The following is a 26,704-nucleotide window of genomic DNA, read 5'->3' on the forward strand; positions in this document are numbered from 1 at the left end:
GGCCGAAGGGCCTCTTTCTGTGCTGTAAAACTCTATGACTCTAAACCATTAAGACAAGGTCAACCACTTGAAATAGTGAGTATTTAAGGTAGGGTTAAGTGCTTAAAATTCCATCTACTTGCCCTTTGCACACTCTGTTCTCCTTTTACCACCATCTCTCTCTCTACCCCACCACAGTCCAGTGCTGGATGAGCAGAATTTTCTTCCAACTAAATATTGGGGGAAGACCAAAGCCATTGTCTTCAGTCCCTGCCACAAACTCCATTCCCTAGCCACCGACTCAATCCCCCTCTCTGGTAACCGTCTGAGGCTGAACCAGACTATTCATAACCTTAGTTGTCGTATTTGACCCCGAGATGAGCTTACAACTACATATCCGTGCCATCACTAAGACCGCCTACTTCCACCTCATTAGTATCTCCTGACTCCGCTCATCCATTCCTTTGTTTGTTCTAGACTTGACTATTCCAATGCACTCCTGGCTGACTTTCCATCTTCCACCCCTCATAAAGTTAAGCTCATCCAAAACTCTTGCACGTCCTAACTCGCACCAAGTCCTGTTCACCAATCTGTACTCACTGACCTACATTGACTCCTGGCTGAACAGTGCCTCATTTTTTTAAATTCTCATCCTTGTTTTCAAATCCTTCTAAGGCCTCACTCCTCCCTATTTCTGTAACCTCCTCTAGCCCTACAACCTTCAGATATCTGCACTCCTCCAATTCTGGCCTCTTGCGCATCCCTGATTTTAATCGCTCCACCATTGGCAGCTATGCCTTCAGCTGCCGAGGCCCTAAGCTCTGGAAGTGCTGCCCTAAACCTCTTCATCTCTCTACCCCCTTTCCTCTTTTAAGGCGTACCTCAACCTACCTCTTTGACCAAGCTCTTGATCATCTGCCCTAATCTCGTCATGTAGCTCAGTGTCAAATCATGTTTGATAAAGTTCCTGTGAAGTACCTTGTGTTTTACTATGTTAAAGGTGCTATATAAATGTAAGTTGTTTAAGAGTTGATTGCATTTTCCTAAGCATGTTGAATTCTTTTGCTTTCAAAGGATGTTTATAAACCACAACGTAAGTACAAACGGTTGGTTGCAGCAGGAGAGTTGGTGGATGAAGAATCCAGAGTCCATTCTACCCTTCTGGAGTTTGGCCGGTAAGGTTTGAAGAGAATGATAACTTATTGACTTTTTTTATGTCTAATAGTAGATAAACATTTTTTTCGTGTCTGTTTTTAAGCAGTTCGGTGTATAGGCAGTTAATTTGGGTTCTATGTATACAGCAGTTGCAGCTGCAGACTATCCAAATTAAATTGGTGATTATCTCTTGCCCATGCCTATGACGATTTGTTTAAGCTTTTTTTAAATTAAAAAAAAAATTGAAGGGTGATGTCAAGCCTAATGCATATGTGTTGTACCTTTTTTAAGTAAGCTTCATTGGCCATCTGTTTTATGAACTGGTTGTTATATCTATCATGGCTTTTTCCCATCTTGTAGGTCCAATGTATTTCATTGATAAGAGTTGAACAATGAGATGGGAGATGTACCCAAGAAGGGTAAAGGGAGTAAAAACAGAAAATGCTGGTGACACTCAGCAGGTCAGGCAGCATCTGTGAAGAGAGAAGCAGAGTTAACGTTTCAGGTCAATGACCTTTTGTCAGAACTGGAAAAAGCAGAAAATGGAACAGATTTTTAAGCATGGGGAGGGGATGCAAGAACAAAAGGGAAGGTCTGATAGGATAGAAGGCAGGAGAGGTTGAGAGATTCAAGGCAAAAGGAGTTGGTAATGGGACAGGTTAAGAAACAAAGGATGGCTCTAGATGAAGTGTAATTGGCACTGGCAGAATGAAGGGTAAAAGGAGGCCTTGTGGGGGCAGCGCAGTGCTATTTTAATTTTTTTGATAGAACCCTATATTGGTAGATAAAGTTAGGTAAAAGCACTGCCATGCAAATTCAAATCACTGTCTCACTCCTTGATGATGGAGACACATGTTGCCAAAGCCCCGTGTTTAGTGTGATTATTAGAATCTATATATGTTTACAGGAGGAGCAGAGAAGAAATGGGCATCTGTTGCTTCAGCAATGAGGAAAAGCAGTACGATCAATCAGTGTTGCCTGAGCTAGAAAATGGTTCGAAAGAAAGAACAAATTATTTATATAGTGTCATGCCCTCGGCGCTCTAACGATCTTGGCAGACGATGGCTACTTTTTATTAATTGTCACTTTTATTACTTAATTTTACACTCCAGCCAATTTGCAGAGCGCAGTTCCACATACAACAAATTTGCTTCTGATTCCCATAAGGAAAAGCTACATTATTCAGAGCACATCAGTAAGTAAGAAATCAAGCCATAGCCAGTTAGGTATGCATATTGCCACTGGTTGGTGCAGAAGACTTTCAGATTATGCTGAGGACCCTTCTGCATTTGTTGGTGCCAGGTGTTTACTGACCCCAAATTCTATATAAATTAACGACCGATTATGCCCTATTTTTTTCAAGGAGCTAACGGTCACTCAATTACATGGGATGCAAACAAAGCAAAAGTTATGCTTGGCCTTGCAGACCTTATTTTTCAGTCATGACTAGAGAATCCCATTGCCTTGCAGGAGAAATGTGCTTTCTCAATTGGAGTGCCAAATACTGTATCCAAAACTGGAAACCATCTGGTTGTTGAACTTGTCACTGAAAGCATGATTAGCAGATACCTCAGTGGATTCCTTGCAGGAACTAACCAAGAGTTTATTATACAAAATGGGACTACATCTGTTGGTCCTATTTTCAGTATATTCTGGAGTATCTCCAATATCTGTTCAACTTTGGTTTAAAACCTAGTTCTAGTAGGGTTAATATTTCAGTCTTTCATAGCCCATTTGAAGTTAGATTATTAGATCACCACTAGTTGTTCCATTGTGTACAAGCTATTTGAAAGTTGTACTTACTTCGGCTCTCATTGGTTTCCACTTGGGAACTTTAGTTCTTCAGTTTATTTTACGCGCTGTTTCAAAACTTTTTTTTTAATGTGGAAAACTGCTTGCAACATTGGTGAACTCTAGGCACTTGTTATGGATCAGCTGTGTTATATTTGACATAGCTAGTCATAAGAAAATAAGAATTAGGAGCAGGCCATACGGCCCCTCGAGTCTGCTCTGCTATTCAGTAAGATCATGGCTGATCTTTGACCGCAACTCCACTTTCCCGACCGATCACACATTTACTAATCATTGCTTCCAAGATTTAACTGCAGTACATAATGGTGCCTTTGGCAATTCTGTTCTGAAATCTGGTGTTTATAGATGCTGCAAAGGGGCCTCCGCTGACCTCCTAATTTTATGCTACTTTGGTACACGCCTATGAAATCATGCTTGACTAATCTGGAATTTTTTGAGGATGTAACTGGTAGAACAGATACGGGAGAACCAGTGGATGTGCTGTATTTAGACTTTCAGAAGGCATTCGATAAGGTCCCGCATAAGAGATTAGCGTGCAAAGTTAAAGCACATGGGATTGGGGGTAAGGTACTGTCTTGGATAGAGAACTGGTTGGCAGACGGGAAGCAAAGAGTTGGAATAAACGGGTCTTTTTCCGAGTGGCAGGCAGTGACTAGTGGGGTACCGCAGGTATCGGTGCTAGGACCCCAGCTATTCACATTATATATAAATGATGATCTAGACGAGGGAACTAGATGTAATATCTCCAAGTTTGCAGATGACACAAAGCGGGGTGGGCATGTGTGCTATGAGGAGGTTGCAGAGAAACTCCAGTATGATTTGGACAGGTTGGGTGATTGGGCAGATGCATGGCAAATGCAGTATAATGTGGATAAATGCAAAGTTATCCACTTCCGTGGCAAAAACAGGAAGACAGATTATTATCTGAACGGCAATAGATTGGGGAAAGGGGAAGTGCAACGAGACCTGGGTGTCCTTGTGCACCAGTCGCTGAATGTAAGCATGCAGGGGCAGCAGGCAGTTAAGAAGGCAAATGGTATGTTGGCCTTCATAGCGAGAGGATTCAAGTACAGGAGTAAGAATGTCTTGCTGCAGTTGTACAGGGCCTTGGTGAGACCACACCTTGAGTATTGTGTGCAGTTTTGGTCGCCTTATCTGAGGAAGGATGTTCTTGCCATGGAGAGAGTGCAGCGAAGATTCACCAGACTGATACCTGGGATGGCAGGAATGACGTATGAGGAGAGATTGGGTCGATTAGGCTTATATTTGCTAGAGTTTAGAAGAATGAGGGGATCTCATTGAAACTTATAAAATTCTAACCGGACTAGACAGACTAGATGCAGGAAGGATGTCCCCGATGGCGGGGGAGTCCAGAACCAGGGGTCACAGTCTAAGGATAAGGGGTAAGCCATTTAGGACAGAGATGAGGAGGAATTTCTTCACAGAGTAGTGAACCTGTGGAATTCTCTACTACACAATGCAGTTGAGGCCAATTCATTAAATATATTCAAGAAGGAGTTAGATATATTTCTTAAGGCTAAAGGGATATGGGGAGAAAGCAGGGACAGGGTACTGAATTTGGATGATCAGCCATGATCTCATTAAATGGTGGAATAGGCTTGAGGGGCCGAATGGCCTACTTCTGCTCCTATCTTCTATCTATGATGCAGAAAGATAGATACATAGTGCTATTTTTTAAATATGCATCCACAATCCCTTTCATCTATGTGGCCATTCAGAGGCATAGCTTTTTTGAGCTTGGTTAGATAGCTTCAGTTCAAAAGGAACTAGTATAATGGTACACATCCCAGGGCTTTATGCAATGCAGGAATAGAAGGCCACAAGTTCTGCAACATCATGATATTTTCATGTGCATTCTCAGCAGTTGGTTTCTCAAGAACTTCGAGCTACATTACACTGCTACAGTGTGTGACAGGTGCCTGTCACTTGATCGAGCTCCTGCCAGGTAGGTAATCTGTTTTGTGGCAGTAGGGTGAGAGGCAGAAAATGTTCTCTGGTGTTGAGGAGAGGAATGGAACTTAATAAAACTGAGGATATAAATGAGTCTAGCAACCTTGTATGGGAATAAAATGGCACTTTCATCAGAACAAAAAGGACCAGCACAAGAGAAATGGGCTGCACAAAACCAACAATGCGACTTGCAAGAAGCAATGATGCAGCTATTGAATCATTTAAAGGGTATAGTCAGAGTGTCAGGGACACCTGGAAGATGAAGCTAAGTTGATCCTGAGGTGGAAAGATACTCTGGTTAGATTTTACTAATGCACTTGGGCAGCATAAGAAGGAAGATGTTTTCTCTGAAGATATAGGAAGGGTATATAAGCACCCTCTACTATATTAATGTGACTGTTTCAATTTTCAACCTCTGCTATCCTTTTTGAGCAAGTTTGTTTTTGCGAGTCCATACCCATTACAAATTAGGTTGAGGCTGCAAATTCCTTTTATTCCAGAACTTTTAATAGAGGGAGAAGACTTTTATCCCATTGTTATGTACAGGAAACTCTCAATTTACCGGCACTGAATAACCGGAAATCTCTGTTAACCAGCAAAATGCAGGAGTAGGTTCAGGTAAGTTTTACTTCATATTAGTGGCAGTTCCTGGATCTGTGGTTGTGTAACTGGGGCTCCTACACTTGTTGCTAAGCAACAGGGATGCTTGGTCTGTGGCCGGAGTTCCTGCACATGTTGCTAAGCAACAGGGAAGCCTGGATTTGTTGCTGTGTACGGAGCTCACGTACCTTTTAACTATACCTCTCTGTAATCTGGACTTTTTGATAAACCGGCACCATGCTGGTCCCGTCGGTGCCGGATAATAGAGTTTCCTGTATTGGGTGTATACACGTATCCCAGAAACACAAGCTTTTTTGACGCAGTTTACTATCCATCTGATGACTACGTTTTTGTCTAACTGTCTTACACCATCAACTGGGATTGGATTGTTTATTCCTAGTTGCACTATTCATTTTGATTTTGTGTTGTAATCACAAATTTGCTGCAAACAAAAATCTGTTATTTAAAAACCGAAAATGCTGGAAATACTCTGGTCAGACAGCATCTGTGGAGAGAACAGACAAGTTAACGTTTCAGGTGTAGACTATCCGAATTGTTTTCTTCTTTGACCACTAGGGAGCATTATACAATGAGCAATACAATATACTTTCAGTCTGTATATTCATGAATTCTGCCTTTTTTTAAAGAAAACTTGCCCATCATAAAACACTCTTTCCCGTATTTGTTTTTAATTTAAAACTGTTGGACAAATCTGAGTTTTAAAATTGCAGGTGTCTTTGAATTTTAGCAGTTTAAATATTGAACCCATTTTTAAATTGAGTTGTGTGTGAACTGATGGGTTTTTTTTTTAAACTTTTATAAGGGAATTTGAAAATTGATCTGAACTGGGGAAGTACAACTCTGTTCATGGAATCTGAACAAGCCAAAGGTTGCCATAAATATAGGGCCTGAGTGGAATTGATGGTGCTATCCATCAGTTGAAAAATTTGAGATTCAAATTGATTGAATTTATTTCTTGTGATTATTTCTAGACTTGACATGTTCAGTACTGTACTCTTGCCTCCCCCTTGATTAGAGGAATTGGAGGAAGCCGAGTGAATTGACAGAATTTCCTGCTTTATGAAAGTGATTTGTTTCTCACTGCAGAGTCTGATTTAATAGTGCAATGTATGTGACTGAAATCCAACCTGTGTCAAAATGACTCTGGTTAACTGAACGAAATGTGATCCTTTAACTGCACCTAATCTTGTGACTAAATTGTAATGTTATGTAGTTTGAAAATGACTAGTGTATATCAATTGTCAAAGCGTAAGTGTTTTTTCCACCAGGTAATTTGAATGATTGTATTGTTTATTTTATACTGTACTGCAAGTTGTTTTCTGCACACATTTAGGTATTTTCTTTTCTTGCCACTGCTTTTTTTCTTCTTTGTATTTCAATACTACTGATTTTAATGGCTATCAAATCTCTCAATTACTTACAATTTATTCTTCCTGTTTTATGTTAAAACTCTTATTCTTTTCTCACTCCTTTTTTGTTTTCTTACATTCTTCATTTTCATTAGCTTTCCCGATTCCCTCATGTGAGTATTTAGTCTTGATTTTAATTTCAAAGCTATCTATAGCACAAGTTTAAAAAGCTAGTACACATTTTTAAAACTTTGCATCATCACTATTGATACCCGAATTTAGTATTGTTGATTTCTTAGTTATTGGTAAATCTACAACTTGCATTTATATAGCACCTTGAACTTGGAAAATGTCCCGAGGTGCTTCACAGGAGTGTAATCGGACAAATATTGACACTGAAGGAGATATTGGGAAGAGTGACTAAAAGCTTGGCCAAAGAGGTAGATTTTAAGGAGGGCCTTGAAGGTAGAGAGGTTTACAGAGAGAATTTCATAGCTTGGTGTCTAGATGGCTAAAGGTGTGGCTGCCAATGGTGGGGTAAGGGAGTGGCGAATGCACAAGAGGTCAGAGTTGGAGGAACACTGCATTTTTGGAGGGTTGTAGGGATGGAAGAAGTTAAAGGGGTAGGGAAGGACGGGGCCATGGAGAGATTTGAACACAATGTTAAAATCGTAGAATGGTTACAGCACGGAAGAAGGCCATTCGGCCCGTCGAGCCTGTGCCGGCTCCAAGAGCACCTTGGCTAGACCCACTCGAGGCGTTAATGGACTCTGAGCCAATGTAGGTCAGCGAGCACAGGGTTGATGGGTGATCAGAACTTGGTCGGATATGATACTAGCAGCAGAGTTTCGGATGAGCTCTATCTTACAGGGTGGAAGATGGGAGGCTGGCCAAAAGAGCATTTGAATAATCGAGTGTGGAGGTAACAAACCTGGATGAGGGTGTCGGCAGCAGATGTGCTGAGACGGGCAATGTTAGAGATGGAAGTAGGCTATCTTCGTGATGGAGGATATGGGGTCGGAAGCTCAGCTCGGTCAACTAAGACGCCAATGTTGTGAACAGCCTGGTTTGGCTCGAGACGGTGGCCAGGGAGTAGGATGGAATCGGTGTTGAGGAAACACAATTTGTAGTGGAGGCTGAAGGCATTGGCCTTGTTTTTCCCCAATGTTTAATTGGAGGAAATTGTAGCTCATCCAAGACTGGATGTTGAACAAGCAAACTGACCGCATATAGGCAATGGAGGGGTTGAGAGAGATGATGGTGAGGTCGAGCAGGGTGCCATCCATATACATGTGGAACCTGTCTTCAGATGATGTCTGAGGGGCAGCATGTAGATGACAAATAGGAGGGGGCCAAGGATCGATCCTTGGAGGACTCAAGGTAGCAGGGCGGGAAGAGAATCCATTGCATGAGATTCTCTGGCTGCGACTAGATAAGTGAGTGGAACCAGGTAGGACAGTCCTGCTTAGCTATACAGCAGATGAGAGAAGGAAGATGGCATGGCCTATTATGCCAAAGGCTGCAGAGAGGTTGAGATGGGATAGTGCACCAGTCAGAGGGTGTCATTTGGGACTTTTGATCAGGGCTGTGGCGGGGGTGGAAACTGTTTTTATTTCATTGGAAATATTACTGCAATTTGTACAGTTTAAAATTAGAATAATAAAACTGCATCCAGATCTTATACAAAAAATGTAAATTCAAAAATGATTAGCAAAAAATCTATTACGTTTTACAACAGTATTGCAGTACTTCATTGTATTTTGAGATGTCTTCTGGGCTGTACGGAATGTATTAAGCAATGATAAAACATACCATATTATAGTTAAATTCAATTTTTTCCAATTCAAGCACCAGTTATAAGTTTCTAATTGAAATAATTTGTGTTTTTATACAGCAGGTACTAGTCTTGGACTAGTACGCAAGTGTGATGCATAACAGCAGACCTGAGTTACATTGACAGTTGTATGTTGCACTGTGCCTGCCAGTGAACTCTGCAGATGTGTTTTGGTGCATGCTTCCATACATGCACAGTACTCTGCTTGCTGGCTAGTTACATTTTAGTGCTTGAAATGCATTTAAAATTCAAACTTTTAATGTATTTAAAGTACCCAGGTTTCCAGTGGGCCACTGGAGAACTTTTTAAACTTGACTGTATTAGGCAAGTTATGGTTTGAAGCTCTTCACTTGAGTCGGATCGTTGTCCTGACTCTCTAGTTACACACTCGTTCTATGAATGTGTATCCAAGATTGCTTTGCAAAATCAGTAACATAATGGTATGGTAAGTGATTAATTAGCTGCAAACTTTAGAAGTCTACCCTGCTTATTACTACTTGAAATTAATCATACTTAGAAGTTGTTTTCAAATGATGTGGGAATAGCTGGGCACTGCCTGTGATGGCAGCTTGAATGTTGCCACTTGAATATGATCCATATTGATTCCAAAGCTAGTATATTCTTAGTATGATGCAGTCATCTTAATGGAGATGCTTCTGATCATTTGAAGAATGTCCTTACTCAAGTATTGATTTTTTCCCCTCTTTCTGCAGTAAGTATGGTTTCAGCAAACAGTCTAAAACTGAAAAGGTAAGAATTTAACTTGAATAATCTCATTTATTCAAAAGGTTTAATTTTATCTTCAGTAGTTCAAGACTTTTCTTTTTCATTTGCTTTGCTCTGTAAAAACTGTTAATTATAGTGTATACAGGAAACTTTGGTTTATCCGGAGGTTGTATGTCCGGAAACTTCGATCTAACGGCAGAAATCAGCAGCCGTTTTTGGTTAGGTTTTTTTTCTTCTAGCATTTTTTTTTTTTTACAGCCAGGCTCTGGAAAGCATCTCTGTAGCTTAGCAACAGCTTCAGAGACGCTTCCAAGGTACGGGCCGAGTGTTTACAAGCTGTTGCTAAGCAACAGTGTTTGTTGTCAGATACGGAGATAAAAACCTCCGTATCTGACAACATTAGCGCTGGTCTATCCAGAAGTTTTGCTAGAACGGCAGCAGCTCGGTCCCGTCGGTGCCGGATATCGCGAAGTTTCCTGTATATTGGTTAAAATGTTGAATTTAGTGCAATAAATCATTCTCACAGTTGTCTTCTTAGGCAGTCCCTCGGAACCGAGGATGACTTGCTTCCACATTAAAAATGAGTTCTCAGGTGACTGATGAGTCCAATGCGGGACCTACAGTCTCTGTCACAGGTGGGGCAGACGGTGGTTGAAGGAGCGGGTGGGTGGGGCGCTTGGGTTGATGTGTGCTGCTTGCGCTTGGCTTCCACTTGCTCCAGCGAACAGACTCTGTGTTCAGCGCCTTCCCGGATGCTTCTCCTCCACTTTGTGCGGTCTTGGGCTAGGGATTCCCAGGTGTCGGTGGGGGTGTTGCGCTTTTTCGAGGAGGCTTTGAGGGTGTCCTTGAAGCATTTCCTCTGCCCACCTGGAGCGCTCTTGCCATGTCAGAGCTCCGAATAGAGCGCTTGTTTTGGGAGTCTCATATCGGGTAAGTGGTATTTAAAGGATAGTTTCTCCCCACTGCCACAGAAGTTTGGGGGAGGGGATCAGGAGAACAGTAGAAATTGAGAACGAAGAATGGTGTTAGTTTGTGATAACTCCTTGTGGAGGTAGCTTTTGAAGTGTAGTCACTTCTATAAGCTGCCAACAATTTGCATCCTTAAATGCTTTACTGTCTTATTCTGATTTTAATCAAACTTGCCAGAGACAAATGTTGTCACAATGTTTTACTGATATGGCCAGATTTGCTAATGCTACAGTTACTTTTGGGAGATACATTACTCATCTGCATAATTATTTTCTATTGTATGTTTTAATATGGCTTTACAGACTGAGAAAAAAGGGGCCCTGACAACAGGGCTGGCAGCTGGGATGACTGAAGTGTCTGAGGAAGATGATCTGCAGGCTGTTGAAGAGGTACATTATTAGGCATACAATCTTTGTAATGAGAAATAATGTCTTTAAGCATTTGCCTTTCCTTCTTTCCCTCGGGCCTTGTATAATTCTACAGCTTACAGACGACATGTTAAAAGCGGGGGGCCACAAATAAAACTTAGTATCCACAACTTGAAATATATGGATTTGACAGTTTTGCTAAAAATGGTCCTTTTCAAACATCTGAAACTGCAATTCAAAGCACAAATTGCACTGAGTTGTGTGGGCTTTGAGGGCTAGATTGCTTAGGCTCTCGACTTAGAAAATTAGAATTGCATTAGCCCATTATAAACATCCTTTAGCTAATTAACGAGGATTTTATTTTCTTGAGTCACATGGTAAACCTCTCATCTGCCCACAACGCTTTGTAAAAAATAGTTTTCTCAATACTGCAAAAGCTCTTCTCGTGGCACTGTACTCCACTAGGTGTTCTAGCACAAAAATGTTTTAAGCCTCCATAGTAATCACAGGGTCATCCTGCTGATTTTACTTTTAGTTCATTTCCTGTGCCAAAATATCAATTGCATTCTGGAAAGGAGATTTGCTTCATAATTCAATAGAAACATTTCTTTTCACAGGCCAGAAAGCAAATTAAGTCATTTCTGCACCATGTAAAGATGACACAAAAACTAATGTGCAACATCATGGTCGCAAATGGATGCATTCTCTCTTTTTAAATGCCATCAAGTTCTGCTATTTACATTATTATTATAACAGTATTTGTAGATTGACTATTGTGTAAACTTTATCCACATAAAACTACAGCTATACGAAACTTAGCAGTTTTATTCCTCTTAGTCCCTCTTCCCCTTATCATTTTCTCCCCTTACGTCCTGAAGGTAGCAACTCTCACTGGGGAACAACTCCCCAGGCACCACCTGTCCTCCTGTACCTTGCTCAAGTGACCATTTTTCACAATTGCAACCTGGGCAGTGTGCTGCTTGTCCTGCTAGGAGTGGTTTCTTTTTTTCCAAAATTCATTTGGCTAGCCGTTTGCTTGTCCAAGTTTGTAGTTACATCAATTAAATCAAAGAAACCAGAAAATTTGAATTCAATCAGCAATACGCCACTGAACAGAGTCACAGAGCCTGCCTCATCTGTATCTCCTGCTTGCACTCGCTCACTATAGGCTGCCCATGCCCTCACTGGCTACTGTCAGTAATTGGAAAGGGGCAGGAGTGTTGCCATAGCATCATCAGTCACCCCAGTGTTCCTCTTGCTTGCAGTGAAGTGGACAAAAAACATACAGAACAAGCTTTGAAAGGAACAAAACTAATTTGAAACTAAAATCACACTTAGCGTACAATAATCCAGACCATCCTCCTCGCACCCCTGTATAACGGTGTGCGCCCAGTCTGGGCACCTCCGCTTCAATGCATCTGTATGATATTTGCTTCTTCCTTTCCTAAATTAGTGCCTCCTGTCAAATTGGTCATTTAGTTCCATATACACTCTTTGTGCAATGACTTTACAGTAACTAAATTGCTACACTTTTTTTTAAATTGAAGGACTTGTATAGTGCAATTATGATTTTAGTTTCAATTGAAGTTTAGTTAAAACTTTTGCAGAGTGAAACAATGCTAATCCCCTGGGTGATACTAACATGTTAACAGGCATGTATTGATACTGCAACACTGATCGGTGTTCTAACTATACAAGATGTACAGTGTTTTAAGATTATTTCATGGCAAGTCAAAGTAGTTATATATAATTAAACTCCATCTTAGCAGGGAAGAGTATTTGCTGTGCAGGGATACATTTTGATTAACTATTTAAGAATTGTGGACTTGGGAATAGTCAACAAATTGAATTATATTCCAATGGAACAAATGATCTTATGTTTGGAATATGTATCAAGCATCAGATTAACTTCACTTGAATTATTCACTTTTTAAAAACTTTTTTTGTGGCTTCATGACTTAAATTATAGAACAGAATAGTTTGTGCTCGGGTTCTGAATTTTTAAGCTTTAACCATCTATTATCATTTCCACTTTTTTGATTGCAGCTTCGCATTAAAACGCTAATGACTGGAATGGCTGCAATGGCAACTGAAGAGGTAATTAATTTTAAATGCTGAAAGACCATATACAAATGCATATGTATAATTCAGGATGTGAGTTTTTTTTTAAAGAATTGATGATTCTAGGTTTTAAGACTTTCTTGTGCATAACTGTTTCATCTGAATTTTACTAATAAGCTGCAAGAAGGAAACAGTTTTAGGTGTATGTGTGTGTTATACAAGCTGAGAGGTTTGAGGACTAAATAGCATTTCTATACCATAGCCAGAATTACAAGATTTAGAATTGTGTATTTTCTTGCAAATAGCTTAGTTGTTCTTGCAGAATCTGATTCCGATCAAATGAGTGTGGAAACTTTTTTATTAATCTTGAAGCGGAACAATTCTGAATTTTATATAAAACACTGCCAGCAATGAGGTGTGATGTATTGGATTTTTGTGTATATACAAATTTAAAATGCAGTGTAGCTATTTATGCAGGGACTCATTCACAAAGACAGGCAGGTTTTTGCATTACACTTCAGTCTGACAGGTTTTTTGAGACGGTTCACATTCCCACTCCCATCAAAGTGACAGCAATGTAAGACAAATTTAACAAAACAAATGACCAATTATCTATTGTCTTGGTAACCACCCAAAAAGTGGTGGTGAATAGCAGGTGCACCGTTAATTCAATTCAGGTCTGTTTGCTGTGATAACTCGTGATAGCCGATTAAAAAATACTTACTCCACAAAATATGTTCTTGGCTCTTATGTTGTGCACATTCCCAGTAGTATACCGTGCATTCCTTTTTCCAGAATTCTCTCCCTACATTTCATATCTTGTATCTAGCATCTTGCTTCCTGCGATCATGAAACCATTGCGTTGTGTGGGAAGTTGCTGATTTGGAATCCAATCAACACTAACTCTGGTCTGTACAATTTTACTTTTGGCGATTGAGGTACATTTAATCCTACTGAAATGATTGAAGATATCAAATTAATAGCAAACTGTGTCGTCTTTGGCTGAACCAAACTGTTTACGCCCTTGGCACCCTGTTTGACCCCAAGTTGAGCTTCCAGCCCCATATCCTTGCCATCACATAAACTGCCTGCTTCTACCTCCAACACTGCTCACCTCAGCCCATCTGCTGCTAAAGCCATTCATATGTGCCTGTTTCCAGACTTGTATTTCAAATGCTCACCAGCATTTTCTGTTTTTACTTCAAAAGCTCTGCTTGCTGTCTTCTCCTCTTCCACTCTTCTTAAACTGCAGTCCAAATCTATCCTGAATGTTTGTCACCCCATCCTCACTGACCTACTTTGCCTCCCAATCCCAAGTGCTCCAAATTTAGAATCTTATCCTTCTATTAATCTTCCATGGCTTCGTTCTCCCTTTTTTAAAAATACACTCTTGGGATGTGGGCGTTGCAGGCAAATCTGGTGTTTATTACTACCCATCCCTAGTTGCCCTTGAGAAGGTGGTGTATGGCTGACTTGAAATACAGTGGCTTACTAGGCCACTTCAGAGGGCAATTAAGAGTCAACCATGTTGGTATGAGTGTGGTCACAAATAGGCCAGACCAGGAAAGGATGGCAGGTTTCCTTCCGTAAAGCACAATAGTGAAGCAGTTGGATATTTACAACAATTGTAACAACTTTGTGGTTACTTCTAGTGGTACCAGCATTTTATTTCCAGATTTTTTTTAAAACTATATTCAAATTCAAGTTCTCAGACTGCACTGTTGTCTGGATTGCTAGTCTAGTACCATAACCACCATGCTGCCACACCAATCTCTCTAACCGACTACAGCCACCCCCATTCCACCCCTCCTAATCTTAGTTTTCGGTTTTGTCATCCAGTGTCCTCGCACCCCTGAAATTCCTTGGGACACTTCTCTATATTAAAGGTGCTTTATAAATGCAAGTTGTTTAATCCTTCGTAAATTGTAGTCTTGTATCGGTGATTACATTCTCGAAAGTGTTCCAGCACATTTTTGTGCCGGGATTGAAGGTACTTTAATTTTTTTTTAAATTATTCAGTGAGAATTCTTCAAATGAATAGTGCCATAACACTAGTGTGGTGGGAATAACATAGCTGCGTGCAGCTCTATCCGACACTAAATCAGACCCATAGTTTCCATTCTGCTACTTCACCCTGTCAGTTGACTGTGATCACAGGTAGCGATGAAAGCAATGCCATGCATAAACATCAGTGTTAACGAAAGCACTTGGCAGCATGACTAAGCACTCACTTTGCCCCTGTCATGATATCCATGATATTAAGGTGGTAAAGTTGCCTTAGAAACTAGTGTATCCTTTTGCTCATCCTGAAAATGCTTTAGTGTTAATCATAAAAGCACACTTGCATGCAATGTAGCCCAGTGGCACTATTTGACATTGAGCTGTTCAACTTCTTGCTATCACAAAAAGCAACAACAGATGTTGCTTTGTCAAACACTGACAATTTTAAACTGATCTTGTCATTCTAACTTTAGAACCTTTACAGTCCATGGCTTGTTGCTTGACATTTGCTTCTTTATGACTTTCAGGGAAAACTGACTGCCAGTACAGTGGGTCATATAGTAGGACTACAGTCAGAAGAAATTAAGCAGATTGCATCAGAATATGCTGAAAAGGTAAGATACCATATCGCATCCTATGGACATTCCAATGCATTTCACAGCCAATATTTTACTTTTAAAATTAAGTCGCTGTTATATAGGCAATTTGTGTGCCGTGAGGTACTATAAATGGCAAATTAGATAAATGGGCTGATCATTGGTTTTTTTTATGGAGGCATTGTTGGGGCAGGATACCAGAAGAACTCTACTAGTTGAACAATGCTATGAGATATTTATGCCCACTTGTATAGACATAGGGAATTTGGTTTAACATATAATCTGAAAGACAGCACCCCCACGGTACTGCACTTCAATAATAATCTCGGCTTGCATTTTAAGTGCTGTAGCACATAATAAACTAGCAAGATTTTATTACTTCATTTAAGGATGTGGAGATCAAGATGTAACTCGGATATTGTACTGATAAGACGCGAGTTAAGCACTTGGGCATGCAATTTGAAGGAAGTTGATGAATATGACGTGACTAACCGAGTGGACAGGGTTCGATGATTAGACAGTTCTCTTCAACCAGATTGATGGGATGAAGTCTCCTGCCTGCCACAATAAGGGTGCTAAGTGAAATGTGTTTTGGCAGTCTCAATTCAGTTTCTAGTAGCTGAATCCACAGTAATTTTGCATGACCTCTGTGGATAGCTGGTGTGGAAAATAAAAATGTTACACTTGTAATAGGTAATTTCTTGTTTAGGTAAATTATTGGGGCAGTGTAATATAAGTTCTCCATTTACTTCCCCCATCCATCCACACTCACATACTAGAGATGCAACTTTAAGTCCCACAGTGTTGAGTTCCCAAATTGAATTGCATATTTCCCAACCGGGACAGAAGGTATGTTTTCTCTTCTCTTCCTCCCCCACCCCTTGGTTGCAGTCATGTGCTAGCTGTTCAGCTGCCCCACGCTGTTGACCAAATGTACTTTCGGGGAGGTGCTACAATAAAAGAAAATTAGATCGGAGGAAAATAATCTATTTTGGATCCTGTTGCTAATGTCCCGAAGGAGACCTATCCGCATAGTTGTGGATCTTCACATATAGTTGATTAGTCAACAGATCATTCAGCAGTCTCTAGTAATCTCATAAATCTGGGCTAGTTTTGGGTGCCAGTTGGGATATATTTGAGCCAGCAAAATTAAGCACCAAGCTTGTACTGAACTTCCTGTGATGAAATTGATTTTGATCCTGCCTACTTTCTAACTGAAATCAAAGCCAACTCCAGGTTACTGACCTCCCCAAAGGTCACCCACAGGAAAGTTGAAGTTTTCTCTCTCTTTAGGAGATTATGGTGCTTACTTTTTCTCTGGCACTTGCACCTTCTGACTTGGGGCATAACATTCCGATACACACACAGCCGTATCTGTCTCTGTTCAAAGGCCCACAGAGGATTGTACTTTAAAAAAACTTGACTGTCATGAAGTTGAACTCTAAGCAAATTCATTACAAAACTATAATGTTAAGTGGGTAGTAGAATATAGTTTTTCTTTTCGGTTCCATTCTTCTAGTCACAGTCACATTATCTCAGCACGCACATGCAGTTCCTTTGTGACTCAGCAGCGAGCAGTTGTGGTATAGTTATTGAGGTGAAGTGATCCATTTATTTAAAGTGGCAATTTTTATAATTGTAGCAATCTGAGCTTTCAGCCGAGGATCGCCCTGAGCGGCTTGGAGCTGCTCAGCAGCATCGAAGAAAAGTTGCATCTCTCAACAAACAAATCTTGCAAAAATCAAAGCAGTTGGAAGAGGTAGGTTTCCGGAATGAAAGTTTCCTATTTTTTGAAAAGTTTGTTTTGTTCCCTCTTGATATAAAGCTTTGCTGTTTAGTGATCTGATCAAAACTGTGAAATGAGAATTACTGAAGCTGCTAGTGGGTCATGCTAAGTGTGTTAGGATTTGGATTCCTTTAAATTGAACAAGTGTAGTTATCTTGACTAGATGGTCTAGTTGATTTGTATTTTCAAAGTACATTTCTCCCCCAGAAAATTTTCTGGCATTAGTGAATTCAATTTCAGAAATTAAAACCATTTAAATTGACATGTAGTAAGAGGATAAAGTAAAATTCCAACACCTTTTTAAATGTATCAAAACAACCCAAATTGCTTTACAATTGGGGTCCAACTTGAGCAGGCATAGCAGGAAAATTAGGCCAAGTGACACGAGACTCTGAAGTAGGTGGGGAGAGATGCGGCAAGGCAGAGAGATTTAGGGAGCGTGTTCCAGATTACTCTGCCATCAATCACAGAAAGAAGAGGCCCAGAATGTAAGAGCACGGACATTTCGGAGACCGGAAGGAGCAAGGCTGAGGAGGGATTTAAGACCAGGGTTTGAAGTCCGTGCCTTGAAAGAGGGAAGCCATTAGAGGTCAACAAGGGAAGGGATGATTGCTGAGCAGGTGTTTGTCTTGAATAGATTGCAGAGGGAAGAGGTCTGGATGAGTTAGTGTTTTATAAGTTAGTGTTTTATAAATGGTGGAGCTCAGTAGGCCAGCATGACCTTGGAATAGTTGAATCTGGAGGTGACCATGGCATGGATGAGGGTTTCAACAGTGGAATTATAGAATGGTTACAGCACAGGAGGAGGTCATTCAGCCTGTTGAGCCCATGCAGCTCTCCAAGAGCCATATTTCAGAAATGGAAGTAGAGGTTCCTGGTGATTGTCTTTGAAGTTCAGCTCAATTGAGTTGATCAGCAATTGAGGTTGCACACCATCAGATTGAATTTGTGCAGGCATCCAGGGAAATAAATTGAATTTTTTTTTTTATTCATTCATTGATGGGATGTGGGCGTCGCTGGCTAGGCCTGCATTTAGTGCCCATCCCTAATTGCCCTTGAGAAGATGGTGGTGAGCTGCTGCCTTGAACCACTGCAGTCCATATGGTGTAGGTACACCCACAATGCTGTTAGGAAGTGTGTTCCAGGATTTTGGCCCAGCAACAGTGAAGGAACGGCGATACAGGTCCAAGTCAGGATGGTGTGTGGCTTGGAGGGGAACTTGTAGGTGGTGATGTTCCCATGCGTCTGCTGCCCTTGTCCTTCTAAGTGGTAGGGTTCGCGGGTTTGGAAGGTGCTGTTGAAGGAGCTTTGGCGAGTTGCTGCAGTGCATCTTGTAGATGGTACACACTGCAGCCACAGTGTGCCGGTGGTGGAGGGAGTGAATGTTGAAGGTGGTGGATGGAGTGCCAATCAAGCGGGCTGCTTTATCCTGAATGGTATCGAGCTTCTTGAGTGTTGTTGGAGCTGCACTCATCCAGGCAAGTGGAGAGTATTCCATCACACTCCTGACTTGTGCCTTGTAGATGGTGGAAAGGCTTTGGGGAGTCAGGAGGTGAGACACTCGCCGCAGAATTCCCAGCCTCTGGCCTGCTCTTGTAGCCACAGTATTTATATGGCTGGTCCAGTTCAGTTTCTGATCAATGGTAACCCCCAGGATGTTGATAGTGGGGGATTCAGCGATGGTAATGCCATTGAATGTCAAGGGGAGATGGTTAGAGTCTCGCTTGTTGGAGATGGTCATTGCCTGGCACTTGTGTGGTGCGAATGTTACTTGCCACTTGTCAGCCCAAGTCTGAATGTTGTCCAGGTCTTGCTGCATATGGACACGGACTGCGTCAGTATCTGACGAGTCTCGAATGGTGCTGAACAGTGTGCAATCATCAGCGAACATCCCCACTTCTGACCTTATGATGGAGGGAAGGTCATTGATGAAACAGCTGAAGATGGTTGGGCCTAGGACACTGCCCTGAGGAACTCCTGCAGTGATGTCATGTGATTGAGATGAATGACCTCCAACAACCACAGCCAACTTCCTTTGTGACCAAAGTGTGAAGTTTTGATAAAGACCAAAAGGATGGCCATTGTTGATCTGCAAAAGGGTCTGGCTCACCCATATCTTGGATGTAGGCAGCACATAAAGCTGTAGAATCAAAGTTGGTGGATGTTGACCACCCAGTTGGCAGTGTGTCTAGACTTTCAAAAAGCCTTTTACAAAGTGCCACACAAGACTACTAAGCAAGGTTGTGTCTTGGTTTTTGGTTGGATATGAATCTAGCTACATTCTTGTTCTTGTACATAAAGTAGTTATTAACAGTAGAAGCTCTGCATGGGAAACGGGGGTGGTCAGTAGCCAAGACTCGCCATAGCTCTTCCTCTTAATCAACAATTTGAATGAAGGCATTGGGGATCTATCCAAGTTTGTGAGTAACAAAGATATGTGCGGTTGTAACAACCTTGGAATTAAACAAAAAAAAAATTGTAGGCAGATCTAGATACAGGAAACTTTTTTTTTATCCGGCACAGACAGGACCGACGTGGTGCTGGTTCATCAAAAATTCCGGATAACCGAAAGCTATAGTAAAAGATACGGAGCGCTGACAGCTCCATATAAAGCAAAAAACCCTGTTGCTTAGCAACAAGTTCAGAACAATGGCCACAAGTTCCAAGCGTCTCTGTAGCTTAGCAACAGCTGCAGCCACACCCTTGCACAGCAACAGATGGAGGAACGCAAGTACAATATGAAGTAAAACCTACTCCTGAATTTTGCCGGTTAACCGAGATTTCTGGTTATTTAGGTGCCGGTAAATTGAAAGTTTCCTGTAGATGGAATGGGCCAGTGTGTCTGGCAGATGTCTCTAATATAGACAAATATAGCATGATGTACTTAAGTGGGTACAACTCCAAGCAGGGTTGAATACTCAAGGCTGCTGAGTGGTTGAAAGACATGGTATTCTACTGCATGAGTCATTGAAGTGTCGTGCAGCAAGGCTATTGTGAAGGTGAATAGGGTGTTGGTCAACGTTCCCCATAAGCTGCGCGGCCGCACAGTGATTGGGAGGTCCCGCACAGGCCGCTCACCAGCTGTAACGCTGGAAAAGCTACCCTGAATGCACGGCTGCGCAACAAATTTAAAGGGACTGCGCATCTAAAATAAAAATTAGAGGGAACATTGGTATTGCCAGGATAAATAAGGTCTTTAAAATAATGGAAGGATTAGATGGTCCCAAGTGAATAGACTATTTGAGCTAGGTAGGTTGGGGTAGACCAGGGGAGATAAGTATAAGGCACAAAACTAGGTTAGATGTTAGGCACTCTTGCAAAGGGCCGTTAATCCTCTGGAATAAGTTGTACATGTGTGCAGTGAGGGTCGATTCACTACAGATATTCAAAATGGAGCTGTTAACTCTTGGGTTACAGTTGTGACCGCAAGTATATGACCAACTGGGTGCAATGAAATTATAGTGAACTTTATATGCTCCAATTTGTTTTTAATAGCTTCAAGTTAAATATAGAGGGATTCAGGCTACATGTGAGGACGAAAAGAAGAAACTGCTGGAGGTAAGATTACTGCATTTTAAATAACCAGTAAATCAGCATTTGGAAATTGCCTACATGACATCATAGAATAGTATAGCACAGAAGGAGGAAATTCGGCCTGTCAAGTCTGAACTGGCTCTTTCGAAGAGCAACCCAGTTAGTCCCATTCCCTGGCTCTTTCTCCACATCCCTGCAATTTTTTTCTCCCAAGTATTTATCCAGTTCCCTTTTGAAAGGTACAATTGAATCTGTTTTCACAGCCCTATTAGGCAGTGCATTCCAGATCCTAACCACTTGTTGCATAAGAGTTTTTTCCTCATGTCACCTCAGGTTCTTTTGCCAATCACCTTAAATCTGTGCACTCTGGTTATCGACCCTTCAGCCATTGGAAACAGTTTCTTTGTTTACTCTATCTAAACCCTTCATGATTTTAAACGCCTCTATCAAATCTCCTCTTCGTCTTCTCTGCTCCAAGGAGAACAACCCCAGCTTCTCCAGTCTCCACATGACTGTAATCCCTCATCCCTGGAACCATTCTAGTAAATCTCTTCTGTACCCTCTCCAAAGCCTTGTCCTTCCTAAAGTGTAGTGCCCAGAATTGGACACAATACTCCAGCTGGGGCTGAACTCGTGTTTTATATAGGTTTAGCATAACTTCCTGGCTTTTGTACTTTATGCCTCTATTTATAAAGCCCAAGGTCCCATATGCTTTATTAACTGCTGTGTTAACCTGTCCTGCCACCTTCAAAGATTTGTGCACAAGCACCCCCAGGTCTCTCTAGCCTTGCACCCCCTTAAAATTGTACCTTATGGCTTGTATTGTCTCCTCATTCTTCCAACCAAAATGTATTGCCTCTTCTTTTGTGTACTTGTCCTTAGTTACTCGGAAGATTAAGGCCGATAATATAAATGATAAATTTAATACTAATATTTTCTGCCAACAGCTGCAATTGCCAAAGCAAAGGTTACAAGTGGAGAATCTTTTTGTGGGTAACTTGGTTGGGGAAGAGAGGGAGAGACTATGAAGAATTTTGGATACTATGTTGACTTGATTTATTATGAAAATTTCTATTGGGCAAATGGAATTCTCAGAGTTGCACTGATCTGGAAATCAGTTACTATCAGTCAAGAAAGTTCCAAAGCTATTGATGCAATATTTTTATCATTTATTTTTCACATTTGGCATTAAAAATTAGTGTTTTGATCTTATTTAAAAGTATTGATTCTCCATTCCACATCTGCTACACACTCTGAAGTATGACCCTTGATGGGTTCTGGGAAAACTACATAATAAGCACATACATGAAAATGTTATGACATTAGGTGCTGTACACGGTCTCCTACTCATGTTATATAAAGCTTCAAGAATTATGCCAGTTTGTGTTTTTCCAACTAAAGGTTCTATATTTTACCAAAGTTTGGGATAAAATATTTACCCTCTACAGAAGTACATTAAATGAGACTGATAGTAATAAATTTATCATTTATCTAAATAGGCTTAGTCTTCCTCAGAACTAAGGACAAGTATACAAAAGAGGAAAAACAACGCTGCAGCTGATCTAGTAATGTCATCGACCAATCTTTTGCACCTTTAAATAGCATAAAGAACAAATAAATAAACTATTCACATACAAAGGGTTTTAGGAACAAATTGTAATTTTACATGCTGCACAAGGGTGTAGCCCAGCTGGAGTATCCGTATCATGGTATGCCCTTCACTGATCCGTGCAGTACATTGTCTGCATTAAAATTAAAGAATAAAATAGATGAACACAGCAAGCCCAAGAAATCCAGTTGGGTGTTGATGAGCACATATCGTCGCCAATTGGTACTGAGAACGTTGAACAGCAAGGGCTTCCACCAGCAGGGACTTGCTCACATCGGACAACATCAACTGGTACTGAATTCCATGTATTGAGCAGACTACACCTGATCCCTCCAACGAGATAACATGGCTCTAGCCCCATGATTAGTAACGGGCCCCTCAGTTCAGACGTGTAGTTGCTGCACATTAAAATATTATTGAAGTAACTTTGGTGTAATTCTGGGTACTTTTCTTTGGAGCATAGTCTCTCTAAAATGAGGAAGAGCTACACTGTTGGAGGTTCCGTCTTTTTGGGCGAGACTTTAAACAGAGGCCCCAGCTGTAGATGTAGAAGATCCTAGGACACTATTCAAAGACGACCAGGGGAGTTCTTTCTGGTGTCCTGGCCAATATTTATCTCTCCACCAACATCTGTGAAACATACTATCTGGTCATGATCTCGTTGATGTTTTTGGGACCTTGCTATGTGCAAATTGGCTGCCGCGTTTCCCTACACAATAAAAAAGTCATTGGTTGTAAGATGCTTTGGGACTTCAGAGGTCGTGAAAGGCACTATAGAAATGCAAGTTTTTTGTTCTTTTAGTTCGTTCTTTAGCACCTCTATAGAAAAAGCTGGAGATGATGCTTAGAATGATTTCAATGCTTCTCTGGCGATTCCCTGGCTGGGAAAAGTCCATTGCAATCCTGTAATCTATGACCTTTGCACAAATCCCTGGAGACTTATGAAAGAATGGGTCTCCATGAGGATGTGGGAGGGAGAAGGATTTGTATAATGAAGCTATCTTTGTATTGCAAGTTGCACAGGTGATGGAGTACATAGTAACAGTTTTAGGCAGGAGAAGTCCTTTGGTCCGTCTGGCCTACCTATGAACACTTCACTAGGTGCATTTCTAATAACCCTAAATCATATTTATTGACCAGAACCTGTTTAATTCCTTAATAAAGCACATTAAGATTTCTTGTTCCACCACTCCTGACAGTAATCTGTTCCACATACAGTACTTGCTACCCTTTTAGTAAAAAATGCTATCGTAATTACAGTTTAGTGCTATTTTTGCTTATGCTCCACAAAGGCTATAATGACAGATATAACTTGTTTTTATATAATGTCTTTCACAACCTCAACGTGCAAAGTTCTTCACAGCCAATGAAGTACTCTTGAAGTGTAATAATTGTTATAATGTAGGAATTCAAGTAAATATCCCATGCTACTTTTTTAAGGAATCATTACTTTTTAAATTCAAATCCAATTAATTAATTATATATTACTTTGTTTAATTCTTGCCTATTGTAGATGTGCTAATTACAATATCTGATGTACTCCCCCCAAATAAGCAAAACACTGCCCAGCTATGGCTAATGGAGAGGTTTTACAAAAAAAACTTTAGCATGCAGCTAATTTGTTAAAATCTTACAGAATAGAAGGATGCTGTCACATCTGTGCCCACTCACCAAGGGGCTAATGAGAGCGAGGAACTTAAAGTAATATCAGTCGAGAAGAAGTACTTGAGAAACTAATGGGACTAAAAGCTGAGAAATCCCCTGGACCTGATGGCCTATATCCTAGGGTTCTAAAAGAGGTGGCTGCAAAGATGGTGGATGCTTTGGTTGTGATCTTCCAAAATTCCTTAGATTCAGGAATGGTCCCAATGGATTGGAAGGTAGCAAATGTAACCCTGCTGTTCAAGAAAGGAGGGAGAGAGAAAACCGGGAACTACAGGCCAGGAAGTGGTAACAGGGTATTTAGAAAATCATATAATTAGGCAGAGTCAACATGGTTTTATGAAAGGCAAATAGTGTTTGACAAATTTATTTGTTTTTTGAGGATCTAACTAGCAGGGTAGATAAAGGGAAATCAGTGGATGTATATTTGGATTTCCAAAAGGCATTTGATGTGGTGGCACATAGGGTTGGGGGTAATGTATTAGCATAGATTAAGGATTGATTAACGGACAGAAAACAGTAGGGATAAGCAGGTCATTTTCAGATTGGCAGGCTGTAACTAGTGGGGTGCCCCGAGGATCAGTGCTTGGGCCTCAGCTATTTACAATCTATATTAATGACTTGGATACATTGCACTCAGTCCCTTCATCTAAGTTTGCTGACTATACAAAGCTAGGTGGAAAAGTAAATGTGAGGAGGCTGCAAAGAGCCTGCAAGGGGAAATAGACTGGTTAAGTGAGTGGACAATAAGGTGGCAGATGGAGTATAATGTGGGGAAATGTGAAGTTATTCACTTTGATGGGAAGAATAGAAAAACAGAATATTTTTTTAAATGGTGAGAAACTATTAAATGTTGGTGTTCAGAGAGATTTAGGTGTCTTAGTACAAGAAACACGAGTTAGCATGCAGATACAGCAAGCAATTAGGAAGGCAAATGGCTTGTTGGCCTTTATTACTAGAGGGTTGGAGTACAAGAGTAAGGAAGTCTTGCTACAATTGTACAGGGCTCTGGTGAGACCACACCTGGAGCACTGTGCACAGTTTTGGTCTCCTTATCAGAGAAAGAACTTCCATGCCTTCGAGGCGGTGCAACAAAAGTTCACTACATTGATTCGATAGCAAAATACTGCGGATGCTAGAAATCCAAAATAACAACAGCGGCTTCTTGCATTGTTCCACGGAAGCTCACCGTAAACTCGAGAAACAGCACCTCATCTTCCGATTAGGCACTTTACAGCCTTCCGGACTCAATAGAGTTCAACAACTTCAGATCATAACCTCAGCCCCTATTATTTTTATATTTTTTTTTATCCACACTTTTGGTTTGTGACACTTTTTTTCTCTCTCCCACATGGCAGCCGTTTCACTCTGCCAGCGCATTTCACACTTCATTTAGAGCCATTGTCTGTTTCTTTACCTATTCTATTACTATCTCGTCTCACCTTGAATATCTCTTAATGTCTCTTCTTTCATCCCCTCCCCCATTTCCCAGCCCCCAAACTGCCTTTTGTTTAATTTCCTGCCTCTTTTCTCAGTTCTATAGAAGGGTTTCGACCCGAAACGTTGACTCTATTTCTCTCTCCACGGATGTTGCCTGGCCTGCTGAGTTTTTCCAGCATTTTCTGTTATTTCACTACATTGATTCCTTGGATGAGCGGGTTGACCTAGGAGGAGAGATTGAGTAGATTGGGCCTATACTGTATGGCGTCTAGAAGAATAAGAGGTGATTGCATTGAGGCATATAAGATTGAGGGGGGGATTGATAGGATAAATGCTGAGATTGTTTCCCTTGGCTGAAGAGTCTAGAACTAGGGGGCATGGTCTCAGGATGAGGGGCCAGTCTTTTAAGACGGAGATGAGGAGGAATTTCTTCACTCTGGTGTGTTATGAATCTTTGGAATTCTCTGTCCCAAAGTGCTGTGGATGTTCAGTCGTTGACTTTATTCAAGGCTGAGAGATTTTTGGACTCCAGAGGAATCAAAGGATATGGAGATAGGCATCTAGTTTGTTCTCATCACAAGGATCTGAAATTTATGGTCTTTAATTAATAACTTGCTGACCAGAAGTAGTTTTTGTTTATTTACCTTGTCAAAAACCTTCTTGAACAACTCTGCCAGATTTCTTTTATCCTTCTGTGCTCTATAATTTAAAATGTTTTATAATTTGCAGATTTGTCAGTATCATTTGACATATTTCAAAAACATAAATGTTATACTGGATTATATAATACAATCTCACTTGGGCTTTTATTTTCAGGTTGTGAATTATGGGGGGAAATTGGATAAAGAATTAGCTACCCTTGAAGCTGCGGAATCCCAAGCTGATTCCAGGTATGTGATGGTCACATTTAAAATATTAAATTTAGTCTTCATAGATTTTGCAAATAAACAGCTAAACTGTTGCTTTCCAAGAAGACCATAATTTTGAGTTCATGCAATATAACAGAGAAGCCTAGTGGTGTCTACAGATACCATCAATGTTTTACATTTGCTAAATAATAAACATTATAATAACTTCTGGGACAATGGAGTTAGTTAAATAAAATGGGAACTGTAAAAAGTAAGAAAATAGAAAAGTGGATTGCAAGAGAGATTCAAGGTTTTTTTGAAGTTGTGTATTACATGACAGGTAAGGCTAAATGTCTGTCTTTTGCAGATAAGTGGAATTGAAG

The 26,704-nt window shown here is 40.7% G+C and overlaps 1 protein-coding gene across 5 annotated transcripts in view; it reads left to right on the forward strand.

Annotated features, from left to right (window-relative positions):
- ccdc93 (CCC complex scaffolding subunit CCDC93) overlaps positions 1-26,704 on the forward strand; it is an 83,390-nt gene that overhangs the window by 17,783 nt on the left and 38,903 nt on the right. For 3 of the 5 annotated variants that reach the window (XR_015078204.1, XM_085986559.1, XM_085986561.1), the window contains 9 exons: positions 1,054-1,154; positions 7,043-7,060; positions 9,435-9,471; positions 10,719-10,805; positions 12,831-12,881; positions 15,374-15,460; positions 17,085-17,201; positions 20,724-20,786; positions 26,290-26,363. Coding sequence is in view for 4 of the 5 variants with exons in the window: in XM_085986559.1 (XP_085842685.1) it covers positions 1,054-1,154; positions 7,043-7,060; positions 9,435-9,471; positions 10,719-10,805; positions 12,831-12,881; positions 15,374-15,460; positions 17,085-17,201; positions 20,724-20,786; positions 26,290-26,363 (635 nt within the window). In the remaining variant the exon portion in view is untranslated. The remainder of the gene's footprint in view (positions 1-1,053; positions 1,155-7,042; positions 7,061-9,434; positions 9,472-10,718; positions 10,806-12,830; positions 12,882-15,373; positions 15,461-17,084; positions 17,202-20,723; positions 20,787-26,289; positions 26,364-26,704) is intronic. The other 2 variants (XM_085986560.1, XM_085986562.1) reach the window with 1 other exon arrangement.

This window comes from Somniosus microcephalus, chromosome 4 (assembly GCF_052327205.1).
Source record: "Somniosus microcephalus isolate GS21.2 chromosome 4, FLI_Smic_1.0, whole genome shotgun sequence".
Lineage (NCBI taxonomy): Eukaryota > Metazoa > Chordata > Chondrichthyes > Squaliformes > Somniosidae > Somniosus > Somniosus microcephalus.